At 41.0% G+C, this 15,741-nt stretch overlaps 1 protein-coding gene and 1 long non-coding RNA gene across 2 annotated transcripts; one reads left to right on the plus strand and one right to left on the minus strand.

Annotated features, from left to right (window-relative positions):
- Positions 1 to 79: 79 nt before the first annotated feature.
- On the plus strand, positions 80 to 15,275 carry STX12 (syntaxin 12). Its single transcript, XM_083750972.1, has 9 exons — positions 80 to 444; positions 4,847 to 4,916; positions 5,630 to 5,729; positions 7,482 to 7,619; positions 8,786 to 8,829; positions 9,827 to 9,932; positions 11,163 to 11,235; positions 12,254 to 12,336; positions 13,807 to 15,275. Exons 1-9 carry the CDS (start codon positions 336 to 338, stop codon positions 13,897 to 13,899), a joined length of 816 nt encoding a protein of 271 aa, XP_083607098.1. The 5' UTR covers positions 80 to 335; the 3' UTR covers positions 13,900 to 15,275.
- LOC310850010 lies at positions 4,932 to 13,844 on the minus strand. Its single transcript, XR_014567196.1, has 3 exons — positions 13,758 to 13,844; positions 8,750 to 8,894; positions 4,932 to 5,042 (listed from the first exon to the last, which is right to left on the minus strand). It is a non-coding gene; the product is annotated as an uncharacterized lncRNA (long non-coding RNA).
- Positions 15,276 to 15,741: the final 466 nt, after the last annotated feature.

Here is a 15,741-nt window from a genome sequence, read left to right on the forward strand (position 1 = left end):
CATGACACCCAGCCTCCATTTTTTCAGGCCGCGCGCGTCTCGGTGGGCGGGGCGAGGAGGGGAACGCGACGCACGCGCAGAACCCGCCTAGGAAAGGGGAAGCCGAGGGCAGGTCACGTCGCAGGCTGTCACTTGCGGGGCGGGTGCGCGCATTTCTTCCCCGCGCCTGCGCGGAGCAGGGGAAAAGAAGGCAGGGCCTTGTCCTTTGCGCGTGCGTCTTCGTGAAGGCGGCGGAAGCGGCGCTAGTCAGATTGGGCTGACCGTGACACAGATCCTGTGTTGTTTATCGTGTGTTTTCCCTTCTTTCGTTTTCTGTCCGGGTTTCAGGCTCGGCCATGTCGTACGGCCCGTTAGAGACGTACCGGCCCGGGGGGCTTCCGCCCCGGGACTTCAGCGCCATTATCCAGACCTGCAGCACCAATGTACAGCGCCTGGCACAATGCAGTGAGTGAAAACCGCTTCCTCCCCTTCCCCACACGACCCGCTGTGGCTTAAGTCTTGTCCCCTCAGGCCTCCTGAATTCTGTCCCCCGACCGCCTAAACAATCTCTGTTACCGCCCCCCTGTCATGTGTTCCACCTCCCAACGCCGCCTTATCCTCCTTAGATTCGTCTTTTTTTCTTTTAAGATCCCGCCTTTCCGTTTACAATACGTTCAGGGCGGCTCACAGCTCCCTAAGGCAATTTTTCGACCTTCTGTACACTTGATTCCTTTAGCTGCAGTGGCAGGCAGTTCCAAGGGCCCCCATTTAGCGAACTTTAATCCGCAGGGACTGCCCGCTCTCTACCCCGATGGTCTATTAAAGACAATATTTTAAACCGATAGAAAGCCATTATAATCCCTCACCCCCATGGCTTTCTCTCTTTTTTTTAAAGGCCCACTTTTCCCCCAATAGGTCCGTCCCCCCTTATCTACACCCCACACCCCACCTTTCCTCCGTGTTTCTGTCCTAAGGATTATTTTATTCATTTGGTTTGGTCTGCATCATAAAGTATTGCTTTCAAAAAATACAGTAAAATAGATCAACAAACAAGAGGAAGCAAGATCTGTATTTATAAAAAAAGAAGAAGTTAAAGCCACAGGCCGTCTCATTATTCATATTCATTATGAGTGGGAGAATTATTGCAAAGGGATGAGTCAATCTCTGCTCATTGCTACCTTGCCCATGCTTCACCTAATAGCTTCCTAACAATTATAAGTATTACTGAGGCCACTTCACGTGTTCTTTGTTGACTAAAAGGCAATCACTTAATTGTAGTCAAGAGGTGTGACCTGCATATAGAATATAATGGCCCTGTGGTTATGTATTTCATTGTGTGTCTTAATTCTGCCAAACCATTGACATCTCTTCTGGTTTCCCTATGTGTACATGTAGCAAAATACACTTGCATGTGATCACTGCGTAACAGTCTCTATATATTGTTTCCAGCTACACAAAAGTGCTTTTGAGGAAGGCAAGAACAGTCTCTGAAATTGTCTTGAGTCTAGTTAGTAAGGGCCCAATCCAACCTCATCTTAATATGGAATATGTACCCTTTAATTCCCCCTCATCTATACAATCATCACCAGAGAGAGCTGCTGTCCCAAACTTTCTCCTTCCTAAATCTGAAGTTTCCCTCTCCTTCAAAAATCCAAAAAGGACATATGCTTCCTTTTAAAAGTGTCCCTGTCAGCTTGGGGCATCTTTGGTTCTCTCTCTCTCTCTCTCTCTCTCTCTCTTTTTTTTTTTTTTTTTAAGTGTGAAGCAACTTCTTCAGAGGTGGGGTTGCTTGAAACAGCATATAGTGGAAAACAGGGAGAATGGATGCCAAAACTCTGGGTTTAAAATCACATCAGAATATAAACTGCTCAAGTATAGATTGCAAGAGGACAAAGCCCTTATGTAAAATGAGGATTTTGAGGGCAAATCGGGATGGGCCTTAAGAGACCTATTTGCCATGTCGTCTCTTTGACTTTTATTTACGCCTAGAACTCACCCAGTCTTAAGTCTGACAACAGTGCCTAGAAAATATACATAGTTACCTGTCTGATCCCGTTCTTCTGCTCCCATTTACAAATGCTACAGAAGGAAGAAAGGACAGACTTCTTGAGCTTTGACAGACTTTCCAATTTTTATGTTTAAATTAACATCTGGAGTGCAAATGTAGAGAGGAACACAGCTACAGTCATACCTCGGGTTACAGCCACTTCAGATTGCGTTTTTTTGGGTTGCGGACTGCCAAAACCTGGAAGTACCGGAACGGATTACTTCCGGGTTTCGGCAGTCGCGCATGCGCAGAAGCACTAAATCGTGCTATGCGCAGAAGCGCCGAATCGCAACATGCGCAGATGCAGGTTGCAAATGCTGCGGGTTGCAAACGTGCATCTCGCATGGATCACATTCAAAACCCGAGCGTCCACTGTACTACTTTTGTGGCTGGGGAAAAAAATCTTGCAGCTCCCACTCTACTTTCCACTAGTCCTAATCTCAGGCGCTGTGGAGCTAAATAAAAGCTGGGGGGAGTAGACAATTTGCATAAGCAGTTAGTTTCAAGAATTAGCTACCTTTAGTAACATTTGTGTCTGCTTTGATATTGGTAGGTATATATATAAAACAACCTTCAGAGGTTACGTTTTGCCTCTGTAGTTCGTGACTGGGAGCATGAGAAGCATGCTAGAAAAAAGGCAAGCGCCCTTTCCCCAGATGCATCCCATGTTTTATTTTTTAATATTGTAAACCACTCTGTGTTTTTAATCTAAATAATGGAGTATAAATATTTTAGTAAATAAATTATTTGTTACATATGTTTCTCATCTTTCTATCAAAAAATGCCCGAAGCAGCTATTACCAAGGCACACAAAAACCAAGCAATATATCACAACAAAACTATATAAGATCAGGTTAAGGTGTTCAGCGTTAGGCAGAAAAAGGTCCTCCTTTCCTTCCACTCTGCATTTTTAATCTGAAATCTTAGGCGCAGTATTGCGCCCAGAGCTCAGAAACTACCCAGGCTAATGAAATTCCCTGGTGCAAAATGTGCCTAGAACAATGGGAGTTTCGAACACTGGGTGGCTCCATTTGGCGTCAAACAGCAAGGGGGACAAACCTGAACCCTGTAGGAAACCACAGGTCAACTTCTATGGCATTGAGCAACAATTGCCTGATGCTGTTCCCAGGAAACAGTCCCGGTACTAGGAGCAGACCCACTGTAACATGGTATCGTCTACTTGGTATCAAAAGCTGCTGAGAGTAAGAGAACCAGTGGGGTTGTCGTCCTCCTGCCCTTCTGCCACCTAGGTGTCCAGTGCACTTTAGGTGTTATAGCTGGACTCGATGCTGGAATGAAATGGGCCTAGATAATCCACATCTTCTGAGCAGACTTGTAGCTGAACTGCAGCCACACTCTGAAGCTAATTGATTGATTAGGAAGCTGTGCCCCAGTTTGCACATAATGCTAAACTATGGTTTGATGAGCCTCTGTGAGCACAAAGTGTTAGGTTTGCATGCTTCTCATCCCATGTAGCCACAAGATGGGGAGCAGCAGCATGCGAGCATGACACTTTCTTGGGTTCATAGAGATTTGTCCACCTAACACTAAACCAGGATTTAGTGTTATGCTGAAACACAGTCAAATGTGCATGCTCTGCCAGACTAATATTCAAGACAATTGTTCTGTGATTCTGCACAAGTAATTCACAATTGCAAGATTTTTGATATTTTCGGGCTTTATTTAAGCATTGTTACAGACTAACTTGATCTCATCATGTTCACAACCTAGCACAAGCAAGCCGTGAGTGTTAGGACTATATATACTGTATTTGCTTATAACTCTCAGAAGGTGTTTATTATGTCTGATTTAATTATCTGTTCTGTGGTTTACTGTTCTGTGGTTTACCGACATAAGGTTTACTGACATAAGGCCATCAACCTGGGACTGAACAGTTTTGAAATGTGAATGCAGAATAGTTCTCTTCCTGTCTCTGTCTTTGGACCTGTCTCTACCTCATCTCAATTCGTCTTTCAAAAAGTTGCTAATTTGTACAAGAAAAAAGGAAGGAAGTCACTGAAATATATATTAATATTAAGTTCCAAAGAAAGACTTCCTGCCATTCCTACGGAAATTTACGAGAAGTCAGTCCCATTGAATTCAATGGGATATCATTTATTAATCTGATGCTCTCCAGTTATTTGGGTCTACAACCCCCATTGGCCATGTTGGCTGAACACGGTTGTTGGCTGTGCTGGTTGGGGCTGATATGAGTTGTACCCCAAGGTACCTAGAGAGCACTAGGTCAGTGAAGGCTACAATGGGGCCTCCCAAGTAAGTGCGTCTGTCTTCTTCTCCCCAACCTAATAATAATAATAATAATAATAATAATAATAATAATAATAATAATATCTTTATTGTCATTGCCCCCCTCTCGGGGACAACGAAATTACTCCCTCCCTTTGTATTTTAGATTTAACCTTTGCACTGTCACTTACTTGCTTTATTGCTGCTTTGCACTTTGTCACTTATTGCTGACATGTAGTAATTTCAGAAGTAGTTTTTTAATCGATTGAAGTTTTCTTCCAGTACACTCTACAGTCATAACAAGAGTCTGTTAGATTTTTTTTAATTCATTCATTGAAAGACAACTTTGTGTTGCCCCAAAGAATGTCTCCTTCTGAAAATAGTGAAATCCCCTTTAAATTCCTTTTGAAGCTTTAGGCTAAACACACCACTGAAATGGATGTAACCTATCCTCAAGTAATTATAGTTAGGATCAGGCTATGATTTCAGCAATTTTTTTTCCCCCTGGCAATACCTCCTTAGAGGAGAACTTTTATGCTCAATGATAACGCACAATCAACTTTGCTTCCACAGCTTCTCAGATAAAGAACTTGATGAGTCAGCTGGGAACTAAGCAGGACTCCAGCAAACTGCAGGAAAACCTGTACGTATGACCTGAGCAGTTCTTAAAGTGCACATTACAATGGCAAACCCAAATACCTGGATAAATTTTGAATATCCTGCATGGGCAGTAGAATGTGGTTGGTTGAAGAGATGATGCCACTTAAGTCTGCAAGGGGAGGCATAGCATTTTTTAATACTCTCTCCTGCTCATGTATCCCACAAAATAAAATAGCTATAGTATTTTAAGGAGAGGGGTTCTAGCCCAGACTGCTGCCTGTTGTGCTAGTACACTACTTTGGGTAAGTTCATATAGGGCAGGGATGGGGAATCTACAGATGCTGTTGAACTGTTAGTCCCATCAGCTTCTGCCAGCATGGCTAATGTAGCAGAACATTCATGAATGTGATTCTCCTCCTGCAGTCTAAAAAACTGCCCATTCTACATCAAGACTTCCCCATCTCATGTGGCTGCATCTGTAGGCCATTGGACACAGTAACAAACTGCTGTACAACTTGTTAATACCAAAGAGACTAGAAATGCTTATGTGGAAGGAATGTCTATTCACTTCTGGGGGAAATGAAATTTTAATATTGGGAGGCACCCAACAAGAATCATGTGGCTGTCCTAAATTGCTGCATAACCGAGTGAATGAAAAATTAGATTTGTGGGTATCATAGTTCCTGTTTATGTGCTCAAGCTTCCGTTTTGAAGAGTCTAGAAATCAAAGCTGAAGAATGCATTCTTTTTTCATAGACAGCAGTTGCAGAACACAGCAAACCGGCTTGCCAAAGAGACCAATGAATACCTGAAGGAGCTGGGCTCCCTCCCACTCCCCTTATCTGCATCGGAACAGGTATCTGAGTCTTCTGTGCTGTGATAGATTGGAAGGAAAGCTTATTTCTTGATAATGGCGATATTAGTGATGTTTTTAATGGAATACCAACATCATTGTTTTGATGGGATGTGTAGGATACTGTGAAAAGGTGAGTGAGGTCCATTTAGAGCAGGGATGGTGAACCTGTCGACCTCAGCCACCAGCATAGGCAACGGTCAGGAATGATGGAGATTGTAATGCACCAACATGGGGAGGCCCACAGGTTTCCCATCCCTAATTTAAAGGCTGAACTCTTTATATCTGCAATTTACTGGCACATGGTGGTTTTTCCATTGGAATTTAATTAGTATTCTGGGGAAGAGGGTTAATCCCTCATTTCCATCTGCTGTAGTGAGTGAGGAAACAACAGATGGTTGGAGGCAAGGGAATCTTTCAGTTTCTGCTAGTGCATGAAATAGATGTAAACACTCAATTTTAGGACTCTAAATGCTAGTCTAAAGCTGGATGTTATCTAGGCCAGTTCTTTTCCCTTCCCTGGCTGCTAATGCTCATATATCGAGCCATAAATGCAGACTGATATTTGCCTACAGCAGATATGAGATGCTCTGGGTATCTAATAACAAGCAAGATCTGCCGCTCTCCTCAACACCTGACAAGCAGATGAGGTGACTAGCTGTGGGCAAGACACAGTGCAGAGAAGTGTTTGAAATGATAATAGGAAGATTCAGCACATGGGCTAATACTAAAGTTAAGAGGCCAGCTTTTAAGACTGCCTGTGCATTGCCTGTGTACCTCTGCTTGTGTGTAACAAGGCTTTATCCACTTCTCTATTATTTTGCTTTGCAAACCACAGAGGAAGGGAGAAAGAGGTTAAATGGGGGGGGGGGAATCACTTCTCCTTAACTATGACCTATTGATGAACTTCCCCATGTCATATCAAATGGTAGCACAGCTGAAAGTGAGGGGCTTCTATTTCAGTGTGTAATGCCAATAAACAATAAGAGAGATTCTTGCCCAAGTAGCATTGCGATGATGGTCAGCTGAAACTCCTCTTTCACTTCCCTGCCCCATTCCTGCCTACAGCTTCTGTAGAACCTTCTTAAGTAGTTTGCCTTTTTGCTCACTGCTGCACCAGCAAACAAAAGACAAGTTGTCTATGGAGCGGCAAAAAAAGTTAAATAAATATGTTTCCCATTAACTTCAAAGGAAGATGGAATGGAGGCTGGGCAAAGGAATCCAAGCCCTTGATGTGCTGTGCTGGAGGGGGTTTGGATGGAGCGGAGGTCTCCTTCCGCCCAGCCCTGCTGGGCTTCACCAGCTTTGTCTAGGGGAGAAGCTCCAACATCATCAGCAAGGGAGTTCTATTGGTGAGGAGCACCTCAATGCACACATCTGCCCAAACGTTAGTCCAGAGCTATTGAGCTGGTCTGAGCAATCGGGCTGATTAAGCATAGCCAGAGGTTAGGATTGTAGCCTTAATCCACTTTGCTCAGTTGCACTTCTGTTGTCAGATACCTATAAACTACAGTATAGACCCAGAAACATGTACTGGAAACGCTGTGGTTTGTGTGTCTCCTCCCTCACAGTTTGTGAAGCTGTACTTTGATCTGTGGAACAAGGTGTTATTTCCACCTTGGGAATCCTGTTGGATTACTGTTACAAACAGAATCCATAAAAGGTAGAAATAAGGCATATACATTCTCTTTGTTATTGGATGCTCCTTTTTGCTGTTCTACACAATAAGCCATTGACATAATTTGTGTTTTCTAGCGCCAGCAGAAACTTCAGAAGGAACGTTTAATGAATGACTTTTCCGCAGCCTTAAATAACTTTCAAGCAGTGCAAAGAAGAGTGTCTGAAAAAGAAAAGGAGACTGTTGCCCGGGCAAGAGCTGGTTCTCGTCTTTCTGTAAGTTTGTCAGCCAAGCCTCTCCTAAAGAAAAAGGCTGTTACAGGCTCCGTTCAAATGTTTCTTTTTAAGCATTTAAATGTTTTGCATTGTATCCTGTAAACATGACAGTTCTTGACCCTGGTTTTAGCTAGGGTTCATAACAGATCCTATACTCTGCCTATTCTGTGAGGTTGAGATTACTCTTTCTGCAAACACAGTACCAAAATATAGTTGAAGTGTGTTCAGAATACACCATGATTCCCACTTGGAGGCAATACATATAACAACAACAACAACACCCCCTGCCACAAACAAATTTTAAAGGTCAGAGATTGTTTAATCAGCCAAGGGCATCATACATTGGTAGGTCATCCTACCAAGAACAGACTTCTGATGCATTGTATTGATCTGGGAAGCCTACCAGGGTAAGTGCTTTGCTGAGAGACAGTTACTTCCTGGGACTATGAGTCAAAGCCACCCCTTAGACCACAGTAATTAGGCGAATTCTCCTATCTGTATTTTTTTAATGTTGAGTAAGGTTCCTGCTCCTACTAAAACTCTTCCAAAACGTTGCATTAAAATGGTTTCTCCCCTGCATTGGGGAGTTTCTCCCTCCTTCATCATTGAGGTCAGCATTGGCCAAGTTGGGTGAGTAGATAGGAGTCTGACTAATTCCCATATTTAAGGACAGGAAGCAATACTCCTAGTCATGTGAGTAGTGACCCTGGATTGCATATGTTTCCCTTGCACACACTTGTGGCACACACAGGATTAAGAGGATTAATTATAGGAGTTGGGTGAGTGAGTGATCATGCCATGCAACAGAGGGCTTGACTGATGAGATCATTATCCCTTCTTACTTAGTTTTGCTCTGTTCAAGTTATTGGTGTTTTTTAGAAACAAAAAAACACCCAACTTCCTGTACTGGTTTATTAGCCACCTTGGAAGCTTAGTTTGAAAGGCAACCTTAAAATCTTTTAGTTAAAAATAAGTTATCTTCTCTTGACTATCACAAAGCCTTTTAATCTATCGTTCTTTGTCCTGCCCATTGAAATCAGCAGGACATGAAGACAATACTGATAGTGATCAGGCATTATAATGCTTCAGTGTTTCATCACATCTTCCAGCCTACTTAGTACAAACCTTACCCTGTTGACTGATGAGAACTAAATTCTTTTTTCCAGGGAGATGACAGGTCCAGGGAAGAACAGCTGGTCTCATTTGACAGGTAATGTTTCCTTCTTTAAAGTGACAAATCATTTTTATCTCTTCAAATGCAATCATATCTCTTGACTTGGGGAAAAATGGGTGGGGAACAGGAAGAAAACGCAGGCATTGGTGAATTAACAAGGTGTTCCAATACTACATAAGCTTCTTACTCTTGAATCAGAACAAAAATGGCCCATTTCAGATGTCAGGCCGGTGTGCTCCCTTGATATGCTCTCTGATTCCCTCAGTTACTTCCCAGTTTGCATCAATGACGGCCAAGACCTGAACCATGGTTTGTATCCAGACTTTGGAAATTGAGTTTGAACCATGGCTTGAATTCTGGCTTAGAAGCAAACTGGTTTGTGAGCACTTGTTCGTGGCATCTGGTTTGAGCAAGTAATTGTTAACGCAAACCAGGAGGAGAGAGAGGTAATTTGGGAGGGTTAGGAGGGAGTATGCCAGTCTTGGACACAGCTCTGATTGTCAAACTATGACTGAGCTGTAACATCTCAGTCAGACCTGTTGCACTTAAGTATAAATACTGATCCTTACTTTTACCAACATTATTTTTACATTTGACTGTTGGGGGCAGAGTTGCAAGAAAACTCTGACTCTCTATGTCATAGGACATTTCAAATTATTTACTTGGTACTTTCAGTCCCAATGAACTATTAGCATGCATACGGTTGCCAGTATATGTATTTTAATTCACTTTTGGATGATGTCTGCAAGCTTTTGAAACCTAGGTGGCAAAAATACATCAATAAAATACCTATAAAAACAGCTTCAGATTTTTCTGGAGTAGTAGACTCATGATCTGAGCATAGGAATTTTCATTGGAGAAACGAATAAAAACAGACAAATATTTTTGCAATAAATTGTGAAATAGGTAAGTGATTCATTATTTGGAGAGCACTCTCCCTCCTTTAATACAAATCAGGTATTTAGGTGAAAATCCAAGTGAGTGTTCGGTAATAATTGGAATAGCACACTGTAATGTAGCATTCTCCCTGCAGCAATGAAGAGTGGAATCAGATGCAGTCTCAAGAGGAAGACGTAGCAATAACAGAACAAGATCTTGAACTAATTAAGGAGAGAGAAACTGCCATTAGGCAGTTGGAGGTGAGTGGATTAGGACTTGAACCAGATGCAAAGTTTTAAAAATCGCTTTGTTGTATTTAAATAGGTCTGAGCGAGGACTTCAAGGTTCTTCTGAACCACACTGGTCCCATCTGTATTTTCTTTAATTGCATACTGGGATATGCTGTAACTCAGCAGTGGGGAACCTCTGACCCACAGGAATCTTGACCTGCCAGGGGGTAAAATTTGGCTCATGGGGCCATTTTTTTGGAAACCATGCCCACATGCCAATCATCGGATATGCGGCGTGGTGTTTGATTCTGCATTAACTGTATGCTCCAGTACCCCGTTGGGAATGGGTGAATACAACCAAAGCAGAAGAGTTCCATGCTGCTTTTTGAACCTCTGAAAGCTACAGGTTTAAAGATCAATTGGGTGGGGTGAGCTTTGAAAGCCCCTTTGCAAGCAGTCCCACACTGCTTTTCAAACAACCCTGTACTGCACTTTGAAGTCCTGACAGTTGGGGCAAAGTATCTGTAAAGTATCGGTTCAGCTGAGCTACCCCCTGGGAAGCTGTCAAGTCTCAAACTTTTCTTCACCGGTATACAGTATTGCCTTGTAGAAATACTTACCACAAATTTATCACACGCCCCTAGTATATGCACAATCAAAGATTGGGGCAAGTGTTCAGAAAACATAGACTGTGACTCTCTTGAAGTTGCTGAAAGGGAGGAGTGAAGGATGTGGCTATCCCAAGCTGGAAACAAATGTAGGAGCTACTAGGAAAATGAAGGAGATCTGCTTGAAGGAGGTATAAGCAGGTCAGGTGGACAAGAAGCCACACTTTGGAATATAGGAACCAGACAGATGGAGCCAATGATGTTTCTTTGGTGTTGAACGGGGGATAAGTTGTAGAAACTCATCCAAGTTTTGAAGACAGAGACCTCTTCATAAATTCTGGAAAATGTGGTTGTAAATGTTTCATTTCAAAGGGATGTGAGGACTCTGATCCAAAAATAAAAATGTAATTTTAATTTTTGGCATTTTTATACACCCTATAAACTATGTCATCTCAAAGGTTTGTAAATAATACTAAGTCAGTTTCCCAGGGTTCACTTTTCAGGGGATCAAACTACTATAGCAGAAAAGTGGGCAGGAAAGCTTCATCATGTGGGTGTTGCTATTTAGATCTAAACCATAGTAGAGTGGATGTCCATTTGTGTTACTTTTTCAAATGGGTTCTGTAAACATGCATGACCTTCTTCCCTTCAGGCAGATATCCTGGATGTGAACCAGATATTTAAAGATTTGGCTATGATGATCCATGATCAGGGAGACATGATTGGTAAGATGATACCTGTTTTTGCTATGACAGTTTCCCTCCAAATTGCTGATTGTGCAACTTTTTATGGATGCTTATGGTTATATGTTCAGGCTATGGTGTGTTACTAGCTGAGAATTCATATTGGAGATCTTTGAAACAAATTGAGTGTTCTTTGTGCCAGGCAGTGTGCTCTAAATATATCATTTTTTTATCAAATATATCTTTTTTGATATATTTTTTTGATATAAAAAACTGGGCAAAATAGAGGCATTTTTTACCACTTCAGAAGGTGGGGCCATAAGTACTTGTTCATGCTATACCTTTTGAAAATGAGCTGGTAGTAATTTGTCAATGGATTATGAGACACAGTATATCAGGGCTCACAGCACCTGTGATTTTTATGATAAAACCATTTTATATACTGACTAAGCAGGCTTTATTTCAAAAAGTGAAAACCTGGACACAAAAGTTGTGGGGTTGCCATACATCCGTATTTTCCCAAAATTTCCCCAATTTCCACGTGGACACTGCTTCTGACTGCGGTATGTCCGGGAAATTCTGGACGTATGGAAACCCTAATTATAGCAATGTTAAGGGGTGGGAAAGCTGTGTTCCTTGGTCTTATTTCATGTGGGTGGAGAGAGAATAGAAAGGTGGGGAAGATCAAAATGGTGCAAAAAAAATTGAAAACAGATGGAGCAAATGGAAGGGTCGGGTGAGGAGTTCTTTGCCAGCATTGCCTGACCTCTGGCAAAAGTGATCATTCCCTGCCCCCCCCCCCAGCCCACCAAGCAGGCAGGAAGGGTGATGGGAAGAGAAGCAAGTGGCCCCATGCAAGTTAGTTAGTTACTTAATTTTATTTCATAAGATTCAGAGTTTAGCTCTGGCCCCACCCACCACCACTCCATAGGTTACTCCTGCAGGAATGGAGCCATCGACAGAACAAGATTCCCAATCATTGATATACAGGCTGTTGTTGTTATATATACAGGCTGTTGTAAGAAAATTGTACATCTGTGTGTGCTCTTCTTCCCTATAGATAGTATAGAAGCAAATGTAGAAAATGCAGAAGTCCACGTGGAAAGTGCCAATGACCAGTTACAAAGAGCCGCTTATTATCAGGTAACAATGTGTGCACAACCACTTTAAAAGGAAGGGAGGTGGGAGCAGAATCAGTCTTGCTAAGTTTCTTCAGAAAAGAGAAAGCAAAGCCTCTTGAAGCCAACGGATTGGATTCCAGCCAAGTTCTGTTCAGAGCAGACCCTTTGAAATTAATGGATCTAAGTTAGTCTTGCCCATTAATTTCAGTGAGCTGGCTTTAATATTGGATACCACCCATGGTTCTTCTAAAACGAAAGGAAAATGGTATCTACATACTTCTCTTTTTCAATTCCTTGTGACACCTTGAAATTCAAACTGATGAAAAAATGCATAGCTTTTAATGGAGAGATTCTTCCCAGTGAATTTACCCTTTGCACAATCTAGAGGCAGTAAGCACAACTGAAGTCTATATATGATGACCTGTAACAGAGTGGTGGAAAGCTAGAATTGCCCATTGTTGAACCCAGTACCTTGTGTACATCAACATCCTACCCAATTGGCTGTGTCCTTTCTTCTCTTGAATTTCTAACACATTCTATTTCTATCTCCCGGACTGTGTGGCACCATCTTAAAATATTAATGTTAAAGCTACATGAAAAGTGCAAATGATACATGGGCCAATGACATATTTATTACAGGTAGTTATGTACCGCTTTAATAAAATTTTGCATGTGGTTTAGCATAATATTCAGTAATAAAAATGACAGAAATAACTATAAAAACAACTAAACTATAAATCTCAAGTATAATAAAACAAGGGGGGAAGCCCGCCATGGTACACTGAGTTTAAAAGACTTAAGAAAATGATATCTTTGCTTGGCACTGGAGTTATGAAAGAGTGATGTCTAGCAAGCATTTCATAACTGAAGCACCAAGACTGAAAAGGCTCTGGTAGCCATTTACATCATTTCAGAAAATTTCCCTATGTTAAAAATACAGAAGCAAAATAAGCCAATATCCCCACACCTATCAATAAAGCATTTTTTAATCTGACAGTCGTGATTATGATATTGCTAGCGATTCAGAAATGTGCACAGAGCAACCTATGCATGAACAGGCATTTTCATTGTTTTTCTGAACAGCAGGATTTTATTTATCATATGCTGAAACCTGCTGGTGTATTTAAACTGGGGAATTGGAAAGGAGCTTTCAAAGCAGTATGGAGCCTTAATGAAAAGAAGGGGGAAAGCCCCACTTCGTGCACAAATCTACCTGGTTGTTTCTCTCAGTCAACACCACTAGCAATAAATTTGTACCTTCTATTGCTGCCTTTTAAATATATGTTAAATATTCAGCCTTGATTGTTTAAGCACTCTTTTGACAATTTATGTTGTTTCCCTCTTCTTGTTGATATCTTATTCCTCTTTGGTTAAGTATTGCGTCCAAACACATCCCACCTTCCTGTTGTACAAATATTAATGAGCTGAATGTTGTTTTCTTACCATCTTCCCGGGGTAAATGGATTTTTCCCTATTTGTTTTCTTTTAACAGAAGAAATCTCGTAAGAAGATCTGTATCCTGATTCTTGGTCTGTCTGTGGCTGTTCTAATCCTGGGACTTATTATCTGGCAGGCATCAAAATGAAGCCCTTAAGTGGAACTGAATTAATTGCAGAGTTGTTGTTTTCCTCCCCAAAGGGAAAACAAGTAGACAAACCCTGTGGAATGAATTGATTGAGAGGAGATGAAACACAAACTGGTTTTCCTCTAGTAATTATAATATATAGAAACTAACATGAAGATAACTAGTTATTGGATTTAGTGAACCATGAAGACAGTATTTATCAGTTAATGTAAAATTATTTTATGTAATAAAACTTGTGGGGTTCTTTTTGTTTACTATACTATTGCTGTCCTGAATATAAAGTGTTGGAGAGTGTGATTGGTAACCTGTTAATTGACAACATACACTACAAATTTAACTTTTTAAAAATACATACTGCTTTTATAAGCAACTTGCATAGGAATAACTTCTGAGAACGCCAGAATTTCACTAACTAAGCAACTCTCCAATGAATTTGTTGCTGTGATCCAGAGATTTGCTTTAAGAGTGTGCGGTGAGCTGCAATTCTTTTTCAGTTCCTCTGCTGCCTTGTATACCACTTCTGAAACTTCCAGAAGTTGCTCATCATTGCAGCATGGTAGTCTTGTGATTAAAAGTCCAAGCTACACAGTAGCCTTTGTTTTAAACTTCTCAAGAGAACTTTAAACATCTCCCATCTTTTTTAATGGTATACCATGAAAAATGTTTTGGTCATTTGCATTTGGAACCGAGAATGTACTCCGTGATTACTTTTCTGAGCTAGAGATATCTAGTATTCAGTAAGAAGTTTTCTCCTTGATCCATTTTTGTGGTGACAGTGAATCATTTAGCAGTGTGTCCAAATGTATTGTTGCCTAATGAAGCTGTATTTGATGGTGGGCTGCTTTACTCTTGTCTTCCCAACTTGTACCTCTAAGCCCATATATTATACATTTGCAGCACGTAAAAAATACAGCACAGAGCCTGTTATGGGTAAACAATGGAGGGGGCATAGAAAAATAGTTATACATTTTGTGAGCAACTATGGCAAATCTGTCTTTCCAAGAGAAGATTTTCACCTTTGCAGGCTAGGAATGTTACTTATCTCCTTTGGCTGAGAGATCTGACCTAGACCTTTTTTCTGCTCTGAATTGCTGGGTAGAGCTCTTAGGTCTATTCCACTCCTGCAGGATAACTGATGTAAAAAAAGGCTGAAAAGTTGACTTGTTTATAGACTTGTAGCAATTTCTTGGGTAGAATTGTAAATCTTTTTACTGACACACTCACTATTTATTCTTTTTCACATTTTACTTATTGAAATTACTAAACTGTGAAAGTTGGCGCTGGAGAAGATTGATGCCCTCAGTTGCACATCTTTCTTTGCACTATTGCTCTATCATTCCATCCATTTAACTGTCAATAAACATTTTTTTAAAGTGTTTTGACATTGTGTATTTTCTTCAGCTCAGACCTAAATGCAAGGTTCAAATCACTTTCAATGCCTGGAGAAAACAACTGTCTTTGGGTAAAGTCTTTGACATTCCGATAATTTATTATGCTGCTAGTTTTTGCTATACTGGACTCCTTTGGGAGGAAGCGCATAATATAATTTAATAAATTTTATAGTTAATGCTTCTGATGTGAATTTGTGTCTGGAAGTTTGCATCACAATAAATTAGTTTTTAAAACAAATGACAGGAACTTCTGAAACGCTGTTCCTGATAAATATAGTGTATGCCTCATTCTGTGAGGGTTTTTTTTTTAAAAAAGAAAAGTGAAAGTGGATAATATGCACAGAGTCATCAGCAATTGGGAACCAATGGATTAGAGCTAATAGTTTTATCAAAATCTTGCTCAGGAGGTGCCAGTGTTACAAAAAGTTAGATAATTTAATGCAATGACTGA

Source organism: Podarcis gaigeae (assembly GCF_964106915.1).
Source record: "Podarcis gaigeae genome assembly, chromosome: 8".
Classification (NCBI taxonomy): domain Eukaryota; kingdom Metazoa; phylum Chordata; class Lepidosauria; order Squamata; family Lacertidae; genus Podarcis; species Podarcis gaigeae.